Below are 25,040 nucleotides of genomic sequence, written 5' to 3' on the forward strand. Positions count from 1 at the left end.
TGTACTTAAAAACAAAAGACGATACATATGTATAAGCCCTAATTTGAAAAAACACTCCTCACACAGTAAATATAATTCAGTTCTTTTTTGTCTCCTGAAAAGTGTAGTATTTAACATATGACATTTTGCATTAACGGCAACGAAATGTTAATTTAATACATTTTTATTCGCATCTACTTGTAAGTATCAAAATAGTTTTTAAAACATTCGTCATTTTAAAGTTTGAGAAACTTTTTCTTCATAAGTGCCTGTTTTCCTTTTTTTTTGGACAATAAAATGTTTTTTGCGAGAAATATAGTTTATTATCATTATTACATAACACATAAAATCAAATAATTACGTTTTCATTAAATTTTATTATCATATCATCTTATTTTGCCAGGGAACAGCTCCTTCTGTACTAAAATAAATTGCGTATGCGTCTCTTGTTGTTAAACCGTCCACCGTTCCTCTTGTACCGGTTGTAGAAACACTTTCTAAGGGACATGTTAGAGTATCCCTGAAATTGTACCCATCTCTTTTTCGCACAAAATTGTGAAGAACACAACAAGCTTGAATTATAACATCGGGAAAAGTCACGTCTATGGGGCGATGCAAAATCCTCCATTTGTTAGCAAGTAGGCCAAAAGCACATTCCACATATCTTCTTGCTCTACTGAGCCTATAGTTGAAAATTTTTTTTTCAACGGTTGTGTTTTTGGCAGGGTATGGTCTCAGTACATTGGTACTGCAGGCAAACGCCTCATCAGCAACAAATACGTAAGGATAGTCAATCTGAGGGGCATTTGTAATTAATGCCTGGGGACATGGTAAATTCAAGGTTCCTGAATATAGAGCTTTACCTAATTCAGTTTTTTTGAAAACGTTCGAGTCACACTCACTGCCGTAAGCTCCCACATCAATATGCGTAAAGCATAATTCTGAGTCCGCAACTGCCATAAGAACAACGGAAAAAAACTTCTTATAATTGAAAAATTCGCTGCCTGTATTCAATGGTTTTTTTAAACGAATATGTTTGCCATCTATAGCGCCACAACAATGAGGAAAATTTGCATTTTTTTCAAAACTACTGCTTATTTTTATCCAATCTTCCTCGCAAGATGGTTGTGCCATGAACTGTGGTTGGACTTTTTCCCAAATTGCTTTGCAGGTAGCTTTGATAATACGTTTGATCGTTATACGACCAACTAAGTACTCAAAGTATAGTGATCGGATGGAACAGCCTGACCCCAAGTACCTAGAAACAAAATATAAAATGAACACTTCAACGTATTACTTGGGTTTGTGTGACCTATTCAGCGTAGTGAATATAGTTAGCTTTATTAAGACGTTACCGGTGACAAACCCATTCACAAGCAAGTTTTTTAAATAAGTTGAAATAGTTGTCATATTGAACTGTTTTGTTTTTTCTTATGTCTATAGTTGAGAATAGGTTTGTCACCAGAAACGTCCTAATAAAGCAACTACAATTGAGACCAAAAAAATCGACTCACTCGCTGAATTGTACACGAATTTCCTAAACCTGTTGTCCGATTTGAATGATTTTTTAGTATGTTATAGCGTTATTCTTTAACAATAGGCAGGCAAATGTCATTTTATACCGGGTGTAGCAATCATACTGTGCTTTTTCCTTAAAGTTCGAAACATATTGTGGAATATTCTAGCAAATATAAAATATTGGAATTAAAATTCAATTGTAGCCTTAGGCTTTATTAACATTTTCTTATTTGATTTATTTGCTTATGTTGAATAATAAAAAAGTTAGGTGCGTTAACAACTATCGATGTTTTTCATCAATAAATCCTCATTTTCTGCTTAGTTTAATAACAAGCCTAAAGTAGGCTATGAGAAGTTAACAATTTAATGGATGTCACAGTCAAAAAGTGTCTGATTTGTTGTGAAAATTTGTAGACTTTTATTTAAAGTTTCAATTCAGTTCGTACTTTAGCTCGTACGGATAGCTAATCTGAGGATTGGGATATCTGAAACAAAAAAATCGTACTGCATTTGAAAACGGAAGGTTCCTTACGTGACAATTTACCACAATTTGACCAAAAAATAAAAAATAAATATTTTTTAACCATAACAAACTAAAGAAAAACGAGCAATTTTTTCACAAAAATTTTTCAAATTTCCGTAAAATCTTTTTTTGCGGAATTTTTCACTAACGGTGGTAAATTATCACGTAAGAAACCTTCTCTTTTCAAATGCCGTATAATTTTTTTGTTTCAGAGTTCTCATGCACAAAAATTTTTGCCGGAGATCAATTTAGTTCACAAAATTGCCTGACACTCTCGAATTAAATGCAAAAAGTTGCATGACGATTCATCTTACTGTACAAAATTCCTAGGACTAATGATCCGTTGCCTCGTCTATGTAGTGGTCACACAAACCCAAGTTAATGTAATTTGATCAACATTTTTTTTTTGTTATCAAAAATAATGTGTGGATAGAACCGCACAATCAAACGATTTATAATTTCAGGTAAATAGGGAGAAGTGTATTTTTGAAGTGTGTAAATTAAATAATTCCTAGCTGAGCGCTTTCGGCTTATAAAGCCATCTTCAGAGCTATGGTAAAAAAGTTCAAAATACCACCATGAAGAGAGATGGGTTCCATGTACGATATAAAAATACTTCTGTTTCTTATGCAGTTTTTTATTTGTTGGAAAAAAACCTTGTCTGTCTGTTTAAAAAATTGCTCAATTGCTGTTGGTTATTTTTGTATCCAAAGAAGTTAAACATCAAGAACGAGCACAAAGGACTTTCACACGAAAAGTTACATTAAATATAAAACGAATATTTGATCATGGTAAAGTCAAAAAAAACCCTACCATTTGAATAGTACGGTGTCAGATAGCAGAATGCTATCTGCTATTATCTGCATTCTGCTATCTGACACCGTACTATTCAAATGGTAGGGTTTTTTTGACCTTACCATGATCAAATATTCGTTTTATATGTAATGTAACTTTTCGTGTGAAATTCCTTTGTGCTCGTTCTTGATGTTTAACTTTTCTGGATACAAAAATAACCAACAGCAATTGAGCAATTTTTTAAACAAACAGACAAGGTTTTTTTCCAACAAATAAAAAACTGCATAAGAAACAGAAGTATTTTATATCGTACATGGAACCCATCTCTCTTCATGGTGGTATTTTGAACTTTTTTACCATAGCTTTGAAGATGGCTTTATAAGCCGAAAGCGCGCAGCTAGGAATTATTTACTTTACACACTTCAAAAGTACACTTCTCCCTGTTTACCTGTAATTATAAATGTGTACAAAACTATTTCAGTCTTTACATTTGATTTATAATTTATTGTAAATAACATAAGTAGCTTACGGGCTTTCAATTTTCAGGAAAGGATGTCCAAAAGCGTTGGAAAAGCTTAAAGGATTCGTACTACAGATCCCTGAAAGCTCGTGAAACAAAAAGTGGTGACGGTTCAAGCAAGAAAAGGCCATATATTTATGAAAAACAAATGGAGTTTTTAAGCTCAACCAAGACGTCCAGGCGTACAACGGGAACCATGAACAATGGGAGTACTGAAGGTGATAAGAATGCAAACACAAGTGCAATGGGAGAGGAAGAACAGGTCAAAGCTGAAGATGATACATCTACCAACGATACTGGCAATAGTGAAATTAAAAATCCGGCGACTTCGATTCTCAGCTGTTAGAAATTTTAAGAAATAGCGGTAGTACAGCTGCATCATCCCAGTCATCTGTCAAAGCACAGGACGAAGACAAAATGTATCTCCTCTCGTTGTTGCCTTATGTTAAGAAAATGACAGACTTTAATAAGGTCGATTTTCAAATTAAAGTAATGGAACTAATAAAAAATCAAATGCCTTCAAAACAAAAAAAGCCGAATGACTCACTTGACCAGATACATTCTCAGGCATCTTCAGGTACCAGATTTAATTATGTCCAACAACCCCAATTAATTGATCCTGCATCAATTATTAGTACGTCTATGGTTTCACCCGGCTCCAGTAGTCAAGACTCTGATGACGATATCATTTATACCATAGTTTAATTTTACATATTTCAGCTTCATTTTATAATAATTGTTTTCTCGAATACAATAATTCAGCTTATTAAATACAGTGCGCTGGAATAAGCGTTACCTCCCTTATTACCTTATTTATTTTTAGCACATAAGCAAAAGGGCGGACAGGTCGATTTTTAAAATAATCATAGTATATTATAGCATCAATGTTTCGAACTTTACGCGATTCCTCTTCAGGTGATAAGGTTGATTTTTTTAAATGGGAGAGAGCGTAGAGCGCAAAATTTCGGTTGAATTCTTTTTAAACGCATTTATTATTTTTTTCCGAATTCTGAGAAGTATTTTTGAAAAATTTAGACGCAGAAGAAAAGATTACATTATTACCGAAAGCAGAAAGTCCATTATAATAAACAAAAGGTTTCTTTTGAATGATATATTTGAAATTAACAATCAGACTAAATTTTCTCCTTTTTTCACCCCTGTGACTTATTAAAATAAACATTATAGAAGTTCTCAGGGACTTTCGACCATGGATAATACTGTAACATTTCATTCTTCGTTTAAATTTTTAAAAAATACCTGCTTATTAGTTCTCTCAGGATTTGAAAAAAATTAATACATTTAAAAGTAATTCCACCGAAATTTTGCGCCTACGCTCTCAAAAAGGATTAAAGTAATATACATTTTTGTATTTGGCTCCGAATTCCATCCTACTACATCGATTTACTTGATATTTTCACAGTAAGTAGGGAATAGCTCAAGAAACAAAGTCTACCCTATGCCGATGTGCACTTTTATCTTGGGGGTGGTTTCCACCCCTTCTTAGGGGTGAAAAATGTTTTGGTTAAAATAGCCACAGAAGAGGCTAGAGAACCTAATTTTAAGCAAAACTTGTTTTATAAATATTTTTTGAAAACTCAATACTTTTTGAATTATTCTTGGTTGAAAATTAGCCATTTTTATTGAAAAATGACACCTTTTAGGACGGATTTTTGCGAATACCTTAAAAACTATGCGTCTAACAAAAAAACTATAATAAATATTTTTGTAGGTTATAAAAAAACAAAGAGATTCGTTCTTTCATAAATGTTGTACTTAAAATACAAAGAGGGATATGGTAGGTAAGAAGAGTTTGTTTTTTTGCTGCATGCTCAGATCGGTGTATTTAACTTGAAATAACAGAGAAACTGTCGATTTTAGGTGTATAATGATTCTAATAACTTTTGTAGTACTTGAAAAGACCTTTAAAATGAGCAGTACTAAATGTCAATTACATTTAAACTAAGCGAGATACTCTGCAAAAAAGTTGATGACTAATGTATTTTAACAATAAATGAGAAGTATATTTAACCCCTCATCCATCAGAATTTAAATACATCGTTTTCCTTCTACAATACTTTTTATTATAGTGTTATTTTTATGTTTAAAAAGTTAAACTGGATTAAAATGAATGGTTTAAAAAAAATAAGATCAAATTATAGAGTGCATTTTTAAATTCTCTTAAAAATCTTACTTTTCATCTATGTAACTCGAAAAAGATAAGAGATACGAAAAAAAGGTACCACACAAAAATGTAGGATTTTTTCAGATAAAAATTTCCTTTTTGTTTTTCATTACTGTATCTCTTATCATTTTCAAGTTACATGGAGAAAAAGGAAGATTTTTAAGAAAATTTAAAAATGCTCTCTATAATTTGATCTTTTTTTTTCAAAAACCCTTCATTTTAAACCCGTCCAACTTTTTGAACATATATAAATAACACTATAATAAAAGGTATTGTGGAAGGAATACGATGCATTTACATTTTGGTGGATGGGGGTTAAAATTACTTCTCATTTTTTCTTAAAATACATTAGTTATCAATTTTGTTTGCAGCATATCTCGCTTAGTTTTAATGTAATGGACCTTTAATATAGCTCATTTTAAAAGTCTTTTTAACTACTACAAACGGTATTGGTAGCATTATACACCTAAAATCTACCGTTTCTCTGTTATTTCAAGTTTAATACACCAATTTGAGAATGTACCAAAAGACAAACTATTTTCACCTACCATATCTCTTTTTGTATTGTAACTAGCAGATTTATGAAGGCAAGGATCTCTTTGTTTTTTTATAACCTACAACAATATTTATTAAAGTTTTTTAGTTAGATGCATAGTTTTTAAGGTATTCGCAAAAAACCGTTCGAAAAGGTGTTATGTTTCAATGAAAATGGCCAATTTTCAACCACGAATATCTCAAAAAGTATTGTTTTCAAAAAAAATTATAGAACATTTTTTGCTTAGAATTAGGTTCTCTAGCGAATTCCGTGGTAATTTTAACCAAAAATTTTTCCACCCCTAAGAAGGAGTGTGAACCACCCCCCAAGATAAAAGCACACATCGGTAGACTTTGAATTAGGAGATAATTAGAGGCTAGGACCAAAATTTCATTAAAATCCATGCAGTAGGATAGAATTCGGAGGTAATATCCTATTCTTGCTCCCATTGACTGCCCTATCAGTATTTAAATAGCTTTTAAATGAGGTATCATATATGATGTACTTTCCTATTTAAAAAAATCAAAGTTATGGCTGTCACCTGAAGAGGGATCGCGTAAAGTTCGAAACATTGATGCTATAGTATTTTATGATTATTTTAAAAATCGATCAGTTCGAGCGTTTTGCTTATGTGGTAAAAATAAATAAGTTAATAAGGGGGGGGGGTAACACTTATTCCAGTGCACTGTACCGGGTGTCCACTTATATTGTCCCCCATTTTAACTGCATATAACTTCTAAATGGCTCAAGATAGAAATATTCGGTTTTCGCCCAAAATGTTTTACTTTAGTAAAAGTTTTGTTTGAATGGATTGAATTTTTTATATCGGTTTTAAATAAAAAATAGCGGATTATTGAAAAAAAAAACGTTGTTGACTTTTTTTTAGTGAAATACCCAGTATACTTTTTTGTAAATTAAAAGAACGGTCATTCACCTATCCAGCTATATAAAGTTTTTTAAAATCAGTTATTTATGCCTGGTTGCACCAACAGATCTTAAGCTCCAGCTTAGCTAAGCTCTACTTATAGATAGGGCCTCCTTGAGTATCACTTACGATGCACCATAATTTTAGATTCTTACCTTATTATCAATTATATATATTATTGTTATTATGGTATTCTTATTGTAATATATTATAATTATATTATATTAAATCTTATATTCTCATTCTCGACTTAAGCTTAAGATCTGTTGGTGCAACCGGGCATAAATGACTGAGCAATTAATTTTTAAAATGAGAGATGCAATGTGGAAATCACATAAAGTATGTTATTTAGTTATGATATATCCACGTTGCATCTCTCATTTTAAAAATTAATTAATCTCAGTCATTTAAAAACCGATTTTAAAAACTTTATATCGATGGATAGGTAAATGACCGTTCTTTCAATTTACAAAAAAATATACTGGGTATTCCATTAAAAAAAGTCAACAACGCTTTTTTCAAAAATCCGCCATTTTTTGTCGTAATTGAAAGCGATATAAAAAAATTTAATCCATTCAGACAAGTTTTACTTAAATAAAACATTTTAGCGAAAACCGCATATTTCTATCTTGAGCCGTTTAGAAATTATAGGCGGTTAAAATGGGGGAAAATATAAGTGGACACCTGGTATAATAATTAAGTTTTATTTTTTTAATAAAAATTTTTATTAAGATCCTTTTATTATTTTATTTTTAGGTAGATACATGTATAGGGCTATAAAATATGTAATTTAAAAACTTACCTTAAGGTGATTGCTAATCTTTCTTCTGGGTCCAGGCTGTCACGCATTGATGTGTCCTGTTTTTTTATAACATCTTCTATTTCACGTAGTAAAAAATTGAAAGAAGACAATGACATCCTGTAATACTCAAAAAACTTATCAGGATATTCTTTTAGTTTGTTGTGTAAAACAACAAATTTTCCCTCTGTCTTTCTATGTACTAGTAAAGGATGAATCCACCATTTTCGTTGCTTTTTAAGCCTCCGTCGACGGCGTAATGCCAATATCAAAGCAACTTTTTGTTGAAATGATAGATTATCCATAAGTACTATATTATTATTATCGATATGAATACGCACAAGAAGATACCACTGGTCATAAAGCGTAGTCGCGTCATACTGAAGCTCGTGGAGTCGGTCCCGGCATTCATCGTATGCTATATTTTCTTCTGGGACAAAATGCTCTATGAACGATTTTTTTAGCATATCCGTAAGTGGTCTGAGTTTGTACATTTTATCATTTTTATCTGTAGTATTATTGTCTGCAAAATGAATAAAACGACAAATTTGTAAAAACCTGTCCCGTCTCATGGCTTCAGACACCATAATATTTTGCATATCAGAGCTTCTCTCCCAGTAGCTTCTTTTCGATGGTAGCTTATTGTATCCGCTTACTAAGAGAATTGCCAGAAATACTTTCAATTCAGAAAGTGTCACGTTAGGGTTCGGTTGATTTATCAGTAGAGCATATTTTGTTGTTTCAGACACTATCATTTCTAGCAACTCATCAGTAATAAATAATTCAAACAGCTGCACACAACTCATCCCTGAATATTTACTGTAATCCCCTTTTGGAAATTTACGCGGCATATTATGAAGGTATCCGTCAATATAAGTTATATTATGTTCAGGCAGAGAAATTACCATTCGGGGATTTGTATTAGTTTTTATTTCATTAGAACTGTTTACGTTCTCCAAATCGTTATCATAACTTGCTTCTAGGTCTGATTGTACACCTCCTCGGCGTTCAGAGTCTGCAAATACAACTTCCGCACCTGCACGCTGTTGACGAGCATTCAAGTTATCCGGGCAGCCACCTTCGTCTTCGTCACCTGAATCCTCATCCGTAAGGAAATTTGATTCAGGGGGCTCAATAAAAATGTCTGTTACATCATCTTCTTCATATGCGATGTCTAAAGCTTCCTGTAGTGTAATCCCACTGAAATTATAAAAATACAAATTTCAACTCTATAACCGCCTAGTGGGCCCATATGGGTACAGCAATATTTACATGAATTTTTAACTGTCGCCTATAATCTTGATACAAAAATATGTACACTAAGTTATATTTTAAGATCTTTTAAAACATGTAAAATTGATTTGATCCTAATATTCCAAAAAAGGTACTGAAAATATACTTACAAAAATCGGATGTCCATTATCAAGCACTTTTTATTATAACACGATTTTCTAACCTCCTTAGCTTGCGAAATTTAACAAAACACTGATGAGTAGTCATCAACTCAGGTTCAGACAAGTCTAAATAAAGTATACATGCGGTAAATGTAATGTTGGTTGCCCGTTTTATTATAATTTTATTGTGTTAACGATACCTTTACAGCTGGGTCCATATGGTGACTGTAGGCGCTAATGGGTTAAGTTGTACAATAAACTAATTTATTTACAATTGTAAAAAATCCAGGTCCGGATTAAAAAATATTGGAAAAATGTACCAACCCAAAAACAACACCCCTACATTAAATTTTTTTAAAATGGATTTTTCAGTTGAAAAGAGGATAAAAAACTAAATTCAGTGGTGTACTTTGAATTTTCGGCAAAATGACTTCTGGTGAAATTTTGAATTTGAATTCTGAAATTAAGTGAATTGTGAGAGCTCTAAGTAGAAAAAATTGAAACACAGCTTACAACTTGTCAACCACACTGTATATTGATTTTATAGTTAACACGCGAATTTTTTAGGTGTCCAATCAATTAATTTATTTACAATTATAAAAAATCCAGGTCCGGATTAAAAGATATTGTATAAATGTTCCGACTTAAAAAAACCCCTTGTATATTAAATTTTTTTAAAATGGATTTTGCATTTAAAAAGGGGATGAAAAACAAAATTAGTCGTATAATTTGAATTTTCGGCAAAATAATTTTTCTGGTAAAATTTTGAATTTGAATTCTAAAATTATGTCAATTGCGAGAGATCTAAGTAGAAAAAATTAAAATGCGACTTAATTTTAATTAATACCATTATTTAATCTAAATTGGTAAAATGTTAATATTTTAGTGTTTATTTATTATGTGTGAAAATAGTTTTTGGCGAATATTCATCTCATGAATATGGATATTCATCTAATGAATATCCTAATGGATACTCGTCTAATGAATAAATAATAAAGGGTCAATAAAGAATACATCACTTTAATCAACAAAATATATAAAAATTATAACAAAACAGCGAAAATTTGCAGCATAATAACTGTTCTAAACTAAAGTACTTATTCAAAATTATCACCATTAAAAATTATTATTTTTTTATAGGTAGGTACGGTAAATTTTTGTAGTTAGGTACCTAGTGTCATGTGTAGTGTGTGTGTTGAGTAAGTGTCTTGTTACTTTGCAAATTGTCATTGTCTTTGCAAAGAGACGCTAATTGTATCCGAACGTTTGCGGTCTCTCCGGTGAGTACCGATCCCACAAGGACAGAAACTATTTTTATTTATTAATTTATTATAAACGAAAAATTTCTGACCCTGGTGAGATTCGAACTCACGACCTTTCGATCCAAAGGTAGGCGCTCTTACCACTGAGCCACAGAGAGGTTATCAAAAATTATTGTTATGTGTGTAACTGTTAATATTTTACCAATTGAGATTAAATAATGGTATAATTAAAATTAAGTCATATTTTAATTTATTTTACTTTGAGCTTCGCAATTCGCATAATTTCAGAATTCAAATTCAAAATTTTACCAGAAAAATCATTTTGCCGAAAATTCAAAGTATACCACTAATTTTGTTTTTACCCTCTTTTCAAATGCATAATCCATTTTAAAAAAATAATATACAAGGTGTTTTTTGGGTCGGAACATTTAAACAATATTTTTTAATCCGGACCTTAATTTTTTATAATTGTAAATAAATTAATTGATAGGACACCTAAAAGAATATTCGCGTGTTAAATATAAAATCAATATACAGTGTGGTTGACAAGTTTTATGCTGTATTTCAATTTTTTTCCACTTAGAGCTCTCGCAATTCACTTTATTTCAGAATTCAAATTCAAAATTTCACCAGAAAAATCATTTTGCCGAAAATTCAAAGTATACCTCTGAATTTAGTCCTCTTTTCAACTGAAAAATCCATTTTAAAAAAAAATTAATGTACAGGGTGTTGTTTTTGGGTCAGAATATTTTTCCAATATTTTTTAATCCGGTCCTGGATTTTTTACAATTTTAAATAAATTAATTTATTGTACACGTTAAATGATATTTGCGTGCCAAATATAAAATAAATATACAGTATGGTTAAAATGTTATGAACCAATTAAGAAAATGGCAAAATAGATAACACCCAGTATCTTTGTTATTAATGGAGTAAGACCCATTAAGTATGATATTTTTGAGACTGCCTAAGTATCCTCTTTCTACAGTTAACGTATGTTACTTTCCCAATGAAACACCCTGTATAGGCCAGTAAAACACAGATTTACACTAAAACATAACTATTTATTATTGACTTAAACACGAGGCCCCATTACAATGACAATGCATTTTCCCAGTGCCTTATGACAAATCATGACACAAATTAGACATACAACAATGACAAGTGACATGACATAAATTAGACATAGAACATAATATACAACATTTCTCCCCCCTTACAATAAATGTTCACTTATAAGTCCAACCTGGATGCTGGTTAAGACACTCTACCAGAACGAGTTGTAATCCCTGACGTGGAAGCAACAGTAGCATCTTTAACAGGATAGTTATCGCTTAGTGTTAACTCTACTGGTACCTCCACGACCTCTGTGAGTTTTACTTTATCCAGCACAGAATCAGATATAACTGTATCATTACTTAAATCAGAAACATGAAGAATCTGTACTGTGGGAGAAGCTATATTTACATTTTCTGTTGATGAAATATCAGGTACTTCTCGCAAGGAATCTGCATGAACATGACTTAATTTTAAGTCCAATTTGCACCAAAGAGTGCAATGACTCAAGATTTTAAAGATTTTTCCTTTCTCCCACAGTTTAGTAGAAATATTCTTAACAAAGACTAGTTGATTCATTTTAAACAATTTTGTTTGCCTTGGAGCTAATGAGTCAAACCTGGTTTTAGTTATATTGTACTGAGTTGGCTTCAGAAAGTCATAACGTGTCCGTGGTCTTTGCTTTAATAATGCTTGGTCTGGTGATACATCTGTGACAGTAGATGGGGTATTTCTATATGTGAACAAAAAATTAATAATTTTATTTAGGATAGTGACCTTATTTATATCCCGATTATCTAAAGATAGTGCTCTCTTTAAACCCTTTTTTACAGTTTGTACCCCCCTTTCAGCCATACCGTTACTCTGTGGGTGGTACGGAGGTGATTTAATTGGTTTTATACCATTTACTTGACAAAATGATATAAATTCGGATGATCCAAATGGTGGGCCATTATCAGAGACGCATTTTACTGCGAGCCCAAAAACACTAAAAATTTCTGTTAATTTAAAAATGGTCTCTTTAGCATTTGAGCAATTCTCCATTAATTTAACTTCTAGGCATTTAGTTTTATCATCTACAACAATAAGGAACATAAACTCATTTTTATGGAAAAAATCAATATATACTCTATGAATATTATTAGGAGCACTAGGCCATGACATTAGATTACTACTGCTACTGGTGAAGTTTTGTGTTTGCTGACATACCTCACATCGACTAATAAATTTTTCAATTTCCTCATTCATACCAGGCCACCAACAATAAGATCTCATTAGCATTTTCGATCTTACAATACCTGTATGTTGTTCATGGAATAGTTGTAGAATATTTTGTTGAAGGTTAGGTGGGATTACCACCTTGTTACCAAGAAGTAAACAATTATTTTCTACAGAAACCTCATTTTTTCTTTTACAAAATGGCTTTAAATTTTCATCTGAAATTACATTAGGCCAACCACAGATTGTAACTTCAATGGCCTTTTTAATGACTATATCTGAATTAGAAGCTTTAGCTATATCCTGATAATCCAATGGTGGTGAATCAACTACACTAAAAGAAAGTATAGTGTCAGATACATTTGTTTTGCCTGTGATTGGTAAAGGTGACAGAGCATCAGCATTAGAGATCAGTTTGCCTTTTTTTGTACTGTATAATTATAACCGATAAGTAGTATAGCCCACCTTTGAATACGCATAGCAGCAGATATAGGCAAACCCTTATTTCTTCCAAAAAACTTTAATGGTTCATGATCTGAAATAATATAAAACTTTCTAGCAAATAAAAATTTATGAAACTTTTTGACACCATAAATCACAGCTAAGGCCTCACGTTCTAGGTCTGAGTATCTTTTCTGCAGGTGACAAAGTCATCATCATCATCACACAGCCAAATTTGTCCACTGTCGGACATGGCCTCCTCAAGATGTCTCCACCCTTCTCTGTCCTGGGCAGCTGCAATCCAGTTTGTCGCTATTCTCTTAATATCGTCGGTCCATCTGGTAGGTGGTCTTCCACGACTTCGTTTGTCCGCCCTTGGCCGCCACTTTAAGATCTTCCTTGTCCATCTGTTGTCTCTTTGTCTTGCGACGTGTCCTGACCATTTCCACTTCAACTTCGTAATGCGCTTTATGATGTCTTCCACTCCAGTTCTTCGCCGTAACTCATCATTTCGTATTCTGTCTCTCAGAGTTAGGCCAAGCATGGATCTTTCCATTTTTCGTTGTGCTACAGTGACATTTTCTTATTGATGTTTTAGTCAATGTCAGTGTTTCAGCTCCATAAGTAAGCACCGGAAGTACGCACTGGTTAAATGCTTTTCTTTTTAGCTTTATTGGGATGTTTTCCTTGAACACGTCTCTTAGTTTGCCATATGCTGCCCATCCTAAAGCTATTCTTCGAGATAATTCGCATGTTTGGTTGTCTCTACTTATTTGTATTTCGTGGCCCAGATAGATGTATTTGTGAACTGTTTCGATATGGCAGTTTTCTAGTGTCAGTGGTCCGCTAGGTACTAAATTGGTCATCATTTTAGTTTTCCCAAAGTTTATTTCCAACCCTACTTTTTGAGAAACTCGTAGTTCTTGCAGCATTTCGTGGGCTTCCTTTAAGTCGTCGGTTATTAAAACTATATCATCTGCAAATCGTAGGTGGTTCAGCCTTTCGCCATCGACATTCAAACCTCTGTTTTCCCATTCTAACATATGGAATGCATGCTGCATTACGGCATTGAATAGTTTTGGTGACATGTTGTCTCCTTGTCTAACTCCTCTTTTTAGTTTTATTTTTTGAGTTTGGGTATAGAGGTTTATTGCTGTTGTGGCATTTGTATATATATTCAGGGTGCGCCAAACCTCTGGTTTTCTTTGATTACGGCTAAACTATGGGATATACAAAAAAATATTTTTAACAAAACTAATGTATATCAAAACCGCCTATAATTTAAAATTATTTTCGATTATACAGGGTGAGTCAGAACGACGGTACGAACCAAAGTTGTGTTTTTTTAAATGGAACACCCTATATATTAAATCATTTTTAAATATAGTTTTTAAAAATATGAAAAATTTGTATAAGGTCTTATAGGCCTAAAGTTAATAATTTTCGAAATATTTACATTTTTATTGAGAAAAATGGTAATATTTATAGGGCTGTGGATTATGTTTCCAAGGCAATAAAAATTTAAGTGGTAGGTAAAAGTTTTTATAATATAGTGTTATTTTTAAATAATTTAATATCTTTTACTTATAGCCATAAAATATACAGTGTGATCACTATTTGCAAATACAAAATTTTCTCATTTTTTTTAATGGAACACCCTGTATATTATTATTGCATTTTGTAGTAAATATTACCACTTTTCTTTTGGTATAAGGTTGTATGTACATAGTATGTTTGGTTTTGTAAATATTTAAAAAAGAACTATAGATTTTACGTTTCGCGGATATTTTATATCCGCGATAATTTTATTTAAATTTTTTTGCAAAAAAAATTATAATCTGATTTTAGAAACATACACTAAAATATCAAAGATGAAAATAAAAACGTAATTAAAGATTAAAATAAAACGTATGCAAGTTAATTGAATTTAATAACTTTAAAATTATGTTACAAACAATATTTTACCATACTAATAAGTAATTAATATGGATAAATTAATTATTAAATTAAACAACCAATTTTAAAATCTACCCTAGAAATTTTTCTACCCTAGTAACTTTATTGTACCCAATTTTGTTATAAAGTGTATTTATGAGTAAGATCAGTTAATAACTTTTTAATTTACCTACATCTTGAGAACCTATAAAGTATGCTTTGAAACAAATGAACGTTATAGAAGTATATTACATATGAAGTAAATAGTATCTATGTAGTCGTGTCACAAAAGCTGATAATAATTTCTAATGGTTTCGCCCAAAACAAATGTCTTATCCACCAATTGTCCGGTTGAAAAATTAAAATTTAAAATATAAAAAATTGTTACAAAAATTTCAACTACAAAAGTATTACCAGCTATTGTGACACCATTTAATACTATTTATATTAATAAATAATTTGGCTGATACATTTAACATTCATTTGTTTCAAAGCATAATTTATAATTATTATTATGTTCTCAAGATGTAAGTAAATTTTAAAGTTAAATTAAAAGTTTAACTGACCTTACTCGTAAATACAACATAACTAACAATTAATTTGGTACAGGAAAGTTGCTGTGGTAGAGAAATTACTAGGGTAGATATCAAATTTGGTTGTTTATTTAATTTAGTAACCAATTTATGCATTCATTAATATGGTAAAATATTTTTTGGGAAATAATTTTAAGTTATTAAATCAATTGAATTGTACTAGTATACGATTTATTTTAATCTTTAATTACGTTTTTATTTTCATATTTGATATTTTAATGTATGTTTCTAAAACCAGATTATAATTATTTTTTTTGCAAAAAATTTTTTAATAAAAAATCCGCAAAAACGTAATATCTATAGTTTTTTTTTAAATATCTACAAAACGATACATGCTAGGTACATGCAACCTTATACCAAAAGAAAGGTTGTAATATTTACTACAAAGGACAATACTAATATACAGGGTGTCTCATTAAAAAAAAATGAGAAAATTTTGTATTTGCAAATAGTGATCACACTGTATATTTTATGGCTATATGTCAAATATGTTAATTTATTTATAAAGAACAGTATACTAAAAAAACTTTGACATATCATTTACATTTTTATTACCTTGACACCCTAATTCACAGCCCTTTGAATATTACCATTTTTCTCAATAAAAGTGTACATATTTCGAAAATTGTTAACTTTAATTGTTAAAAAATATATTTAAAAATGATTTGATATATAGGGTGTTCTATTTAAAAAAACATAACTTTGGTTCGTACCGTCGTTCTGACTCACCCTGTATAATCAAAAATAATTTTAAGTTATAGACGGCTTCGATATACATTAATTTTATTAAAAACATTTTTTTGGATATCCCATAATTTAGCCCTAATCAAAGAAAACCAGAGGTTTGGCGCACCCTGTATATATGTTGAATAATGTTGGAATATCGGTAGTCGATTCTACAATCTCTCAAAGCTCTTGAGATGGCTACCATTTCGATAGTGTCAAAGGCTTTTTTGTAGTCAACAAATACTAGAACTAGCGGCCGGTTGTACTCCACAGTTTTTTCGATTAGGACCTTTAGGCAAGTTAGATGGTCATTTGTACCATACCCAGGACGGAAGCCTGCCTGTTCTCTAGGTTGGCATGTTTCTAGCTTGTTCTCAATTCTGGCAGTGATTATTCGAGCAAACAATTTATACAGGTGGTTTAGAAGACTAATTGGCATATAATTTTCGAGGTCTGTTTCATCTCCTTTCTTATGTATGAGGAGCGTTATAGAATTACATATTCCATTCAGCTGGTATGGCTTGGTTTTCTAAGCATATGTATATTGAAAAGGTGTTTGATTGCCCTGATGAGAGCAGAGCCTCCGATTTTTAGCGCGTCTGCCACTACTCCATCCTCTCCTGGTGCTTTGTTATTTTTCATTTTCTTTAAAGCATGATAGATTTCAGCCGTTGTTATCTCGGGAATATCCTCTGAACCTTGCTTCATAATTTTTTGTTCTAAATGTTCTGTAGGGTTTAGGTCAAGTTTATTTGTATATAGTGTTTTATAGAAGTCTTCCACTATCTCTAGCATTTCCTCTCTATTGGATGTTAGTTTGCCATTTTTTCCCTTGAGTCTGATAATTTCTTTTCTGCTGTTCGTCAATTTCCTTCTTAATATCGTCATGCTCTTGTCTGCGAGATTTTCTCATTTTTATATGCCCTTATGTCCTTGATAATAGCTTTAGAGACCTCTTTGTTTATTTTATTTAAGCTTTGTTGTTCTATATTCTTATCTTTTAGCATTTCTCTTCTTTCTTCCATTTTAAGTTTGGTGTTAGCAGTGATTCTCTCCTCTCTCTTGTTGACCGTACAACATTTCCTTTGAGCTTCTGCTATGGTATTAGTAATTAATTTATTTAGCTGATTTATATCATTTGTAGGGGGTCTGTTTTGTAGATGTACAGTTATATGATCTGCAAACTCTGTTTCATTTTTTGGTTGTGACCATGCTTTCATTTGTTTCTTTCTTATTAGTTTAGTTCTCTCTTTGTCGATGTTAATTTCTATTCTAGCGCGAACCATTCTGTGATCACTTCCTGTTGTGAAGCTGTTTAGGACAGTGACATCTTTAACTATAAATTTTTTGTCTGTAATTATCAATTTATCTGTCAATTTCATTTTGCGTTTTTTCATCCGGGCTTCTCCATGTCCACCTTCTATGATGTTTTTTGTAAAAGAAGTTATTCATTTCATATAATTTGTTCTGAAGGAGATAGTTTAATAAAGTTTGTCCGCGTTCATTTCTTCCATCGCTGCCGAAGTTTCCAACTGCAAATTCTGACGGATCAGATTTCATGCCAATTTTTGCATTCATATCACCACATAGGATTGTAAAATGGGTGTGATTTTCTTTCAGGGCTTTCGTTACTTCGTCATAGAAAATGTCTATTTCCTCTTCGCTGTGGTCTGTGGTTGGTGCATAAGCCTGTATTATTTTGATGTTGTATCTGTCGTTTAGCTTTAGAATGGTGTATATTACTCTAGTGGATATACCATGTATTGTAACGATTCTACTGTAAAGCCGTTTATTTATGAGGAAACCTACACCTCCCACTGATTTGTTATCTTCACCAACGTGATAGAATACATGGCCAGATTTTAGTGTCTGTAGGTGTTCATTATGTCTTCTTACCTCGCAGAGCCCAATTACGTCCCACCTGATCTTTTCCATCTCCATTTCAGTGATCTTGGCATCCGATAGTAGCGTTCAAGCATTGTACGTTGCGACATTCATCTTAAATAGTCTCTGAGTCAAGATTTTGTCCCCCCCCCCCAGAATCCGAATTCGTGGGACAGACTGATAAATCAGTGTGAGATTCTGGATTCATCCTACTCACCTGGGGTAATTTTTTAAATCTTGTCATTATTTGAGGGGGTATGGCAAAAATAAAACACCACGCATGCCATGCGGGTTGGTGAGTTTTAGAGAAAGTAGTAGGTGACAAAGTGCTGGAAGCAAATTGTATTGGTCTATCCTCCCCATTTATTCTATGGCTTAACACAGCGCCAACCCCATGAAAACTTGAGTCTACCGTTATGAATATAAGTAAGGATGGGTTATAATGTGTTAGTACCTGATCAGAGGTTACAAATAATTTACTATCTTAAAATAATTTTTCAATATCTGATGTCCATGATTCCTTAAAATTAGTGCCTGATTTACATAAATCATAAAGTGGTTTTAATTTAGATGACAACATGGGTATTAAACGACCATAATAGTTAATCAAACCTAGATACGACTTTAATTCAGCTACCTTCAAACCTTCTATCTCCCCATTTTTTTTGCTGCAACAACTCCCCATGTGTTTGAATTAATGGTGACTGTATGTTACGCAACTCATTTATTTGTGCATCGACGTATTTTTTCGTTGCAGCATCACCATTTTCTGATGGATCCTTGACATTGCAAATTTTCACATTTTCGGTATTAATATTTCCGTCAGAAGTATGTGGAAATGTAACTCGCGTCACTATTTGGGCGCTACCACCACCACCACGAGAATGATTACCGAATTTGTCGACACTCATAATGGAAATGATATTTCCATTATTAGATCACCGTCTTCAGCTAATTATGGTGCAATAACCCCAGAGGTCAGCGATCGCAATCAGCAGTTTTACCTTTTATATTCAGCATTTTGATTTTATATAAAAGTAATATCCTTGTAATTAATTTCAGTTATTTTCGATCAATTAAAAGTGAAGTATATTTGTAAAAGTTAATAAAGGGTCTTTTTAAAAAGTACCTTAGTGAGTTTAAACCTTTAAGTGGCACAGTGCAGTAAGATAAGTGGGAGAGTCCTTTAGTGATCCTCATCGTTTTTAAACGTTTACCCGCTACGAACCAACTTCCAGGGAAAACCACAGCCGTTCAACCCCAGAAGTCTACGGAAGACCAGTGTCAAAGTGTAAAAATCCATTTATATGCCGAAAGACGATAAGAAGAAAGCAGAAAAGGAGCCAGTTCCTTCGAGAAGAAATGCACCAAAGCATAATCTTCTATCTGTAAGCAAATTTAATATTTTTCGCTTAAAATTAATAATTCTCTTGCAACTATCAGTGAATTGATTGTCGAACCTGGTGCTGCTTCTATTTCGCAAAATAACTCAGTTGCTCAATTTAGTTTAAAAGCTAACGATAATTCTTCAAATAATACTCCAATAAGCTTAGATATACCGTCTATAATTATTACTCCTGCTCCCGCTAGTCAATTAGATATTATGGCCGTGGCACCCGCTCCCGCTCTTGTTTTTGATGTCAATAAACATCTATCTGTCGTACCTGATTACGATGGAAACCCTAACGAACTGCATAACTTCACTGAAGTTACTACAATGGTTCTTGATCATTTCTGGGATCGTGCTAATCCCGAAAGCTTTCAAAATCACATGTTGACTCGAGGCGTAATGAATAAAATTAAAGGACGTGCTCGAGAAGTCATTTCTGTATATGGGTGTAAAGACTGGAACACAATAAGGACCACGCTAATACAAAATTTTGCCGACCAACGCAATGAAAATTCGCTCACACGAGATATGGTAAACTTGAAGCAAGGGCCCAATGAGTCTCCCCAACAATTTCATGAAAAAGTAATGACACTTTTAAACACAATTTCAAATCATATCGAACTCCATAACGATAATGAAGCTGTAAAAGCAAGCAAAAAGACATTCTTTCAACAACAAGCCCTAACTACGTTCCTAGCAGGATTAAGGGAACCAGTAGGATCAACCATACGATCAATGAGGCCTACAAGCCTCGCTGTCGCTCTCCGATTTATCCAAGAAGAGAACAATATCAGATACTTACAAAGAACCAATTTCTCATCGCCAAATAAAACTACTCACATACAACCCCAGAGACAGCCGCAGTTCGTAACAGCACCACAATGGCAACAACCCATGCCCAGGCCCCAGTTACATCAACCATTTTTTGGAAATAATCCAGGACCGTCACGACCACAACGTCTACATTTAATCCAAGATGGCCAATACAACCCGCTCGATTCCAACCACAGAAACAACAAACCATAACAAATACACAACCTCCAAGACCTAACCCATGGGCAAGCAAACCACCGCAACAATACAAGCCAACACCGATGTCTGTAAGCACACGCCAAACAGGATTTAACAGAGGACAAAGCTTCAGAAATTTTAGACCACAGCCACAGCAACAATACGCTCCAAATATCATCGTAGAAGAGCTGTTTAATATTGAACAGCAAGACGAAAACGACACCAATGCCTACTATGGAGAACAGGCATATTACTACCCAAATCAGGACACATTCGGAGGACTACCACGTAGAAGACTACCAGAATACCCAATACGAGGAGGAAGAAGATGTAAATTTTCCAAAACCCCAAGAGGAAAACGAAGAAACGTAGTCGAACTCAATTCTTATTCAGACAAAAAAGAACTCCCGTATATCAAAATCCAAAATCCCCCACTCAAACTTCTTCTTGATACAGGGGCAACCAAATCATTTCTTAACCCCGAAATTGCTTCCAAATTTTATAAAAATTTCATCAAGCACGAACCGTTTGTAGTCAGTTCAATATTTCAAAACCATTCACAAGAATATTGTGCCGAAATTCCCATCTTCCCTGAATTTAATTCTAATATTAATCTAAAATTTTACCTTTTTAAATTTCATAAAACATTTGATGTTCTTATAGGCCTTGATAACTTAAAACTTCTACAAGCACATCTTAATTTCCCAGCATCCACACTAACTACGGCACATTCAGTTCTCCCTATCTTTTATTATGAAACCAATAAGACACAGTTTTATACAATTCAATTAGAACCCAGAACAATCGCACAAGTACGACTTCCAGTGAAACAAACAAAAGGCACCATACTTATACCGAAACAAGAAATACAGGGGGCGATTTTAAGAGAAACTCTCAGCGAAGCCTGCAATCAACTAGCCTGGACCGAAATGATCAACAACACCGATGAACCTATTCAAGTAGCACTCACCGATCCTGTTAAAAGCAATCCAATAGATCTTCATGAATATCATCTGTACACTTCGGACATCATTCCTATGGAAACAGAAACACTAATAGACATTGATCCCCTCATCAGAACAGATCATCTAAATCCAGAAGAGGAGATGCATATCAGACGTTTATGCAGAAAATTTGCAGACATATTCCATAATCCTGATGAGACTTTAACATTTACATATCAAATAAAACACCATATAAGAACAACAGATGAAGTCCCAGTTTTCACAAAATCATATCGATATCCACATGTTCATCGAGAAGAAGTTAACAAGCAGATAACATCAATGCTGGACCAAGGCATCATCAGACCAAGTCAGTTGCCCTGGTCGTCGCCAATCTGGGTCGTGGCGAAGAAACCAGACGCCTCAGGAAAAATCAAATGGAGAATCGTAGTCGATTACAGGAAGTTGAATGAGAAGACTATAGACGATAGATACCCAATCCCGAATATCACGGACATCCTCGATAAACTAGGACGCTGTCAATATTTTTCCACGCTTGATCTAGCCAGTGGATTTCACCAGATAGAAATGGCAGAGGAAGATATACAGAAAACAGCATTTAACGTTGAAAATGGCCACTACGAATATCTCAGAATGCCTTTTGGATTGAAGAATGCACCAGCTACATTCTAGAGGGTAATGGACAACGTGCTTAAAGGATTTGTAGGAGACATCTGCTTAGTATACATGGATGACATTATCGTATACTCAACCTCACTCCAGGAACACATGGTCAACCTTAAGAAAATCTTCGAGAGACTACGAGAAACAAAGTTCAAGATACAGATAGATAAATGCGAATTTCTGAAAAAGCAAGTCGAATTTTTGGGTCATGTCGTAACTCCTGAAGGAAAAAAGCCAAATCCAAGCAAAATTAAAGCCATCATAGACTATCCCATACCAAGGACAGCAAAAGAGATTAGAGGATTTCTCGGACTACTTGGCTATTACAGGAAGTTCATCAAGGATTTCGCAAAAATAACAAAGCCTCTCACCTCATGTTTGAAGAAAGATGCCAAGATAGAACACACTGAACAATTCCTCAACTGTATCAAAATCCTGCAAAACCCATAACAGAACAGTGCTTCGTAACAAAGAAAAGAATGCACGTCCAACTCGACAAAAGCGACCTGAAAAATGATATTTTCAACTTCTTCAAAAATTACGTTGACACAAAAAAGAAATACGCCATCCTATTCGAAACTGATGAACTCTACCAGACTGTCTGCAACATACTTCGTGAAACATTTAAGAATTCTGCATTTGATCTTGTCAAATGCAACAACCTCTTAGAAGATATAAACAGTACAGAGAGACAGAAAACCGTCGTACAAGACTATCATCAAGGAAAAACAAACCATAGAGGAATTAACGAAACAGAAATTCAAATCAGAAAACACTATTATTGGCCAACGTTGAAAAAGGACATAGAAGAATATATTAATCTCTGCGATACTTGTCAAACCAACAAATACGACAGAAATCCCGAAAAACCGAAGTTTATGTTAACCCCAACACCAACGAAACCACTGGAAATTGTTCATGTAGACACATTCCAAGCAGCAGGACAAAAATTCCTTACCATCATCGACGCATTTTCAAAATACGGACAAGCATACCCAATAGAAGGATCAAACGCTATCAACATTTTAAACGCATTCCTGTTATTCATCACACATCATGGACTACCACATATGATAATTTCGGACAGTGGAACCGAATTTAAAAATGGACTCGTTCAAGAATTCGTGGACACTCACAAGATTCTAATCCACTACACAACACCTGATAACCCGCAATCCAATGGAATGGTCGAGCGCTTTCACTCCACAATCATAGAGCATCTTCGAATATTAAAAGAAAAAAAGAAAACACTTAACATAAAAGACCAGATGCTTTACGCCATTATGGCATACAACAACTCTATCCACTCAGCTACCAAACAGAAGCCCATCAACGTTCTCAATGGTCACATAGATGCCCAAGATCCATTCGACATTGACATTAACAGAACACTTATAAATAATTACACACAGGAGCACAGATTGAAAACAAAAGAGATGTATAAAGAAATAAATAAGAAATTGCAAGAGAGCAAACAGAAAAATATTGAAAAATTGAACGAAAAACGACACTCACCTATAACATATAAACCAAGCACGAAAATCTACACTCGAAAAACAGTAAAACGAAACAAATTGCTCCCCAGATTTTCATCTAAACTAGTCAAAAATAACAATCCTGTTACTATTGATACCCAAGATACTACGGTGCACAAGAAGAACATTAAACATCAACCACCAATGAACACTAACCCCAAAAATACTTTACAGATGTATCTCAGTAACAGCCCAAGAAGTGAAGATCCAGGACCTTCGAGACAATCCAGGGATCCTTCCTGTTAAGATCGGAGAAGCCAGAATCCAAACTAGCACTCACGATTTTATCCACTATTTCCAATTAGAACCAATAGCACAAGAAATCGAAACATTAGAATCTCAATATCAAACTACAACCATAGCTATAGAAAATGGACTCAGCCAACCGTACTTCGACAGTCTACAGAACTTCGACCAAACATTGCAATATCTCCTCAAAACAGCCCAAGAGAAACTCGACTCAATCTATCCAGCAACCAGAAATAAAAGAGGTCTTATCAATGGCTTAGGAAGTATTATAAAATCCATATCAGGAAACTTAGATCAAGAAGATGCAGTAAGATATGATGCTGCAATTCAGACACTTGAACTTAATCAACAGAATATTATTAACCACATCAACAACCAATTAAGCCTTAATAAGAAAATAATGAACAACTATAATGAGACAGTAACGTTGCTAACCCACAATCAAGAGATAATAGCAGCAGAAACCAACAGAATCAGAACGGATTTAAACCAATTCGTCTTTGATTTCAACCACTACATGCAAGTTCGAAACGTTCTAGACCAGATGAATTTAGCCTTACAAACTATCATACAAATATTAGATGACTTACAGACAGCAATTACGTTTGCAAAAATCAAAACTCTTCACAATGGACTTATAAAACCAGACGAAATCAGATGGACCATCCAGAAGATGCTAGAACATCACCCAGCTTCTCAGCTACCATACCTCCAAGAAGAAGATCTGATGAAATACTACGAGATAGTAGAAGTAGATGGTTACTATTCCAACCATTCTCTAGTCTTTATCTTACATTTCCCCATTCTTCATTCCAAAGTATTTACATATTTTCATTTATATTCACTTCCCACCATCAACAATACAATAATTATCCCACCTGGGCCATATTTAGTTTCTAATTCGGAACTTTTCCAATACATGGACCTACCATGCAGAAAAAG

General features: G+C 33.4%; 1 protein-coding gene across 1 annotated transcript; it reads right to left on the reverse strand.

Annotated features, from left to right (window-relative positions):
* Positions 1 to 360: 360 nt before the first annotated feature.
* On the reverse strand, positions 361 to 939 carry LOC126891204 (uncharacterized). Its single transcript, XM_050660386.1, has one exon. It carries the CDS (start codon positions 937 to 939, stop codon positions 361 to 363), a length of 579 nt encoding a protein of 192 aa, XP_050516343.1.
* Between the last annotated feature and the right edge of the window lie 24,101 nt (positions 940 to 25,040).

Source organism: Diabrotica virgifera, chromosome 9 (assembly GCF_917563875.1).
Source record: "Diabrotica virgifera virgifera chromosome 9, PGI_DIABVI_V3a".
NCBI lineage: Eukaryota > Metazoa > Arthropoda > Insecta > Coleoptera > Chrysomelidae > Diabrotica > Diabrotica virgifera.

Excerpts from the sequence above, each read along its gene's own strand:
- LOC126891204 (XM_050660386.1), bottom strand. The coding sequence starts at position 939 with ATGGCAGTTGCGGACTCAGAATTATGCTTTACGCATATTGATGTGGGA.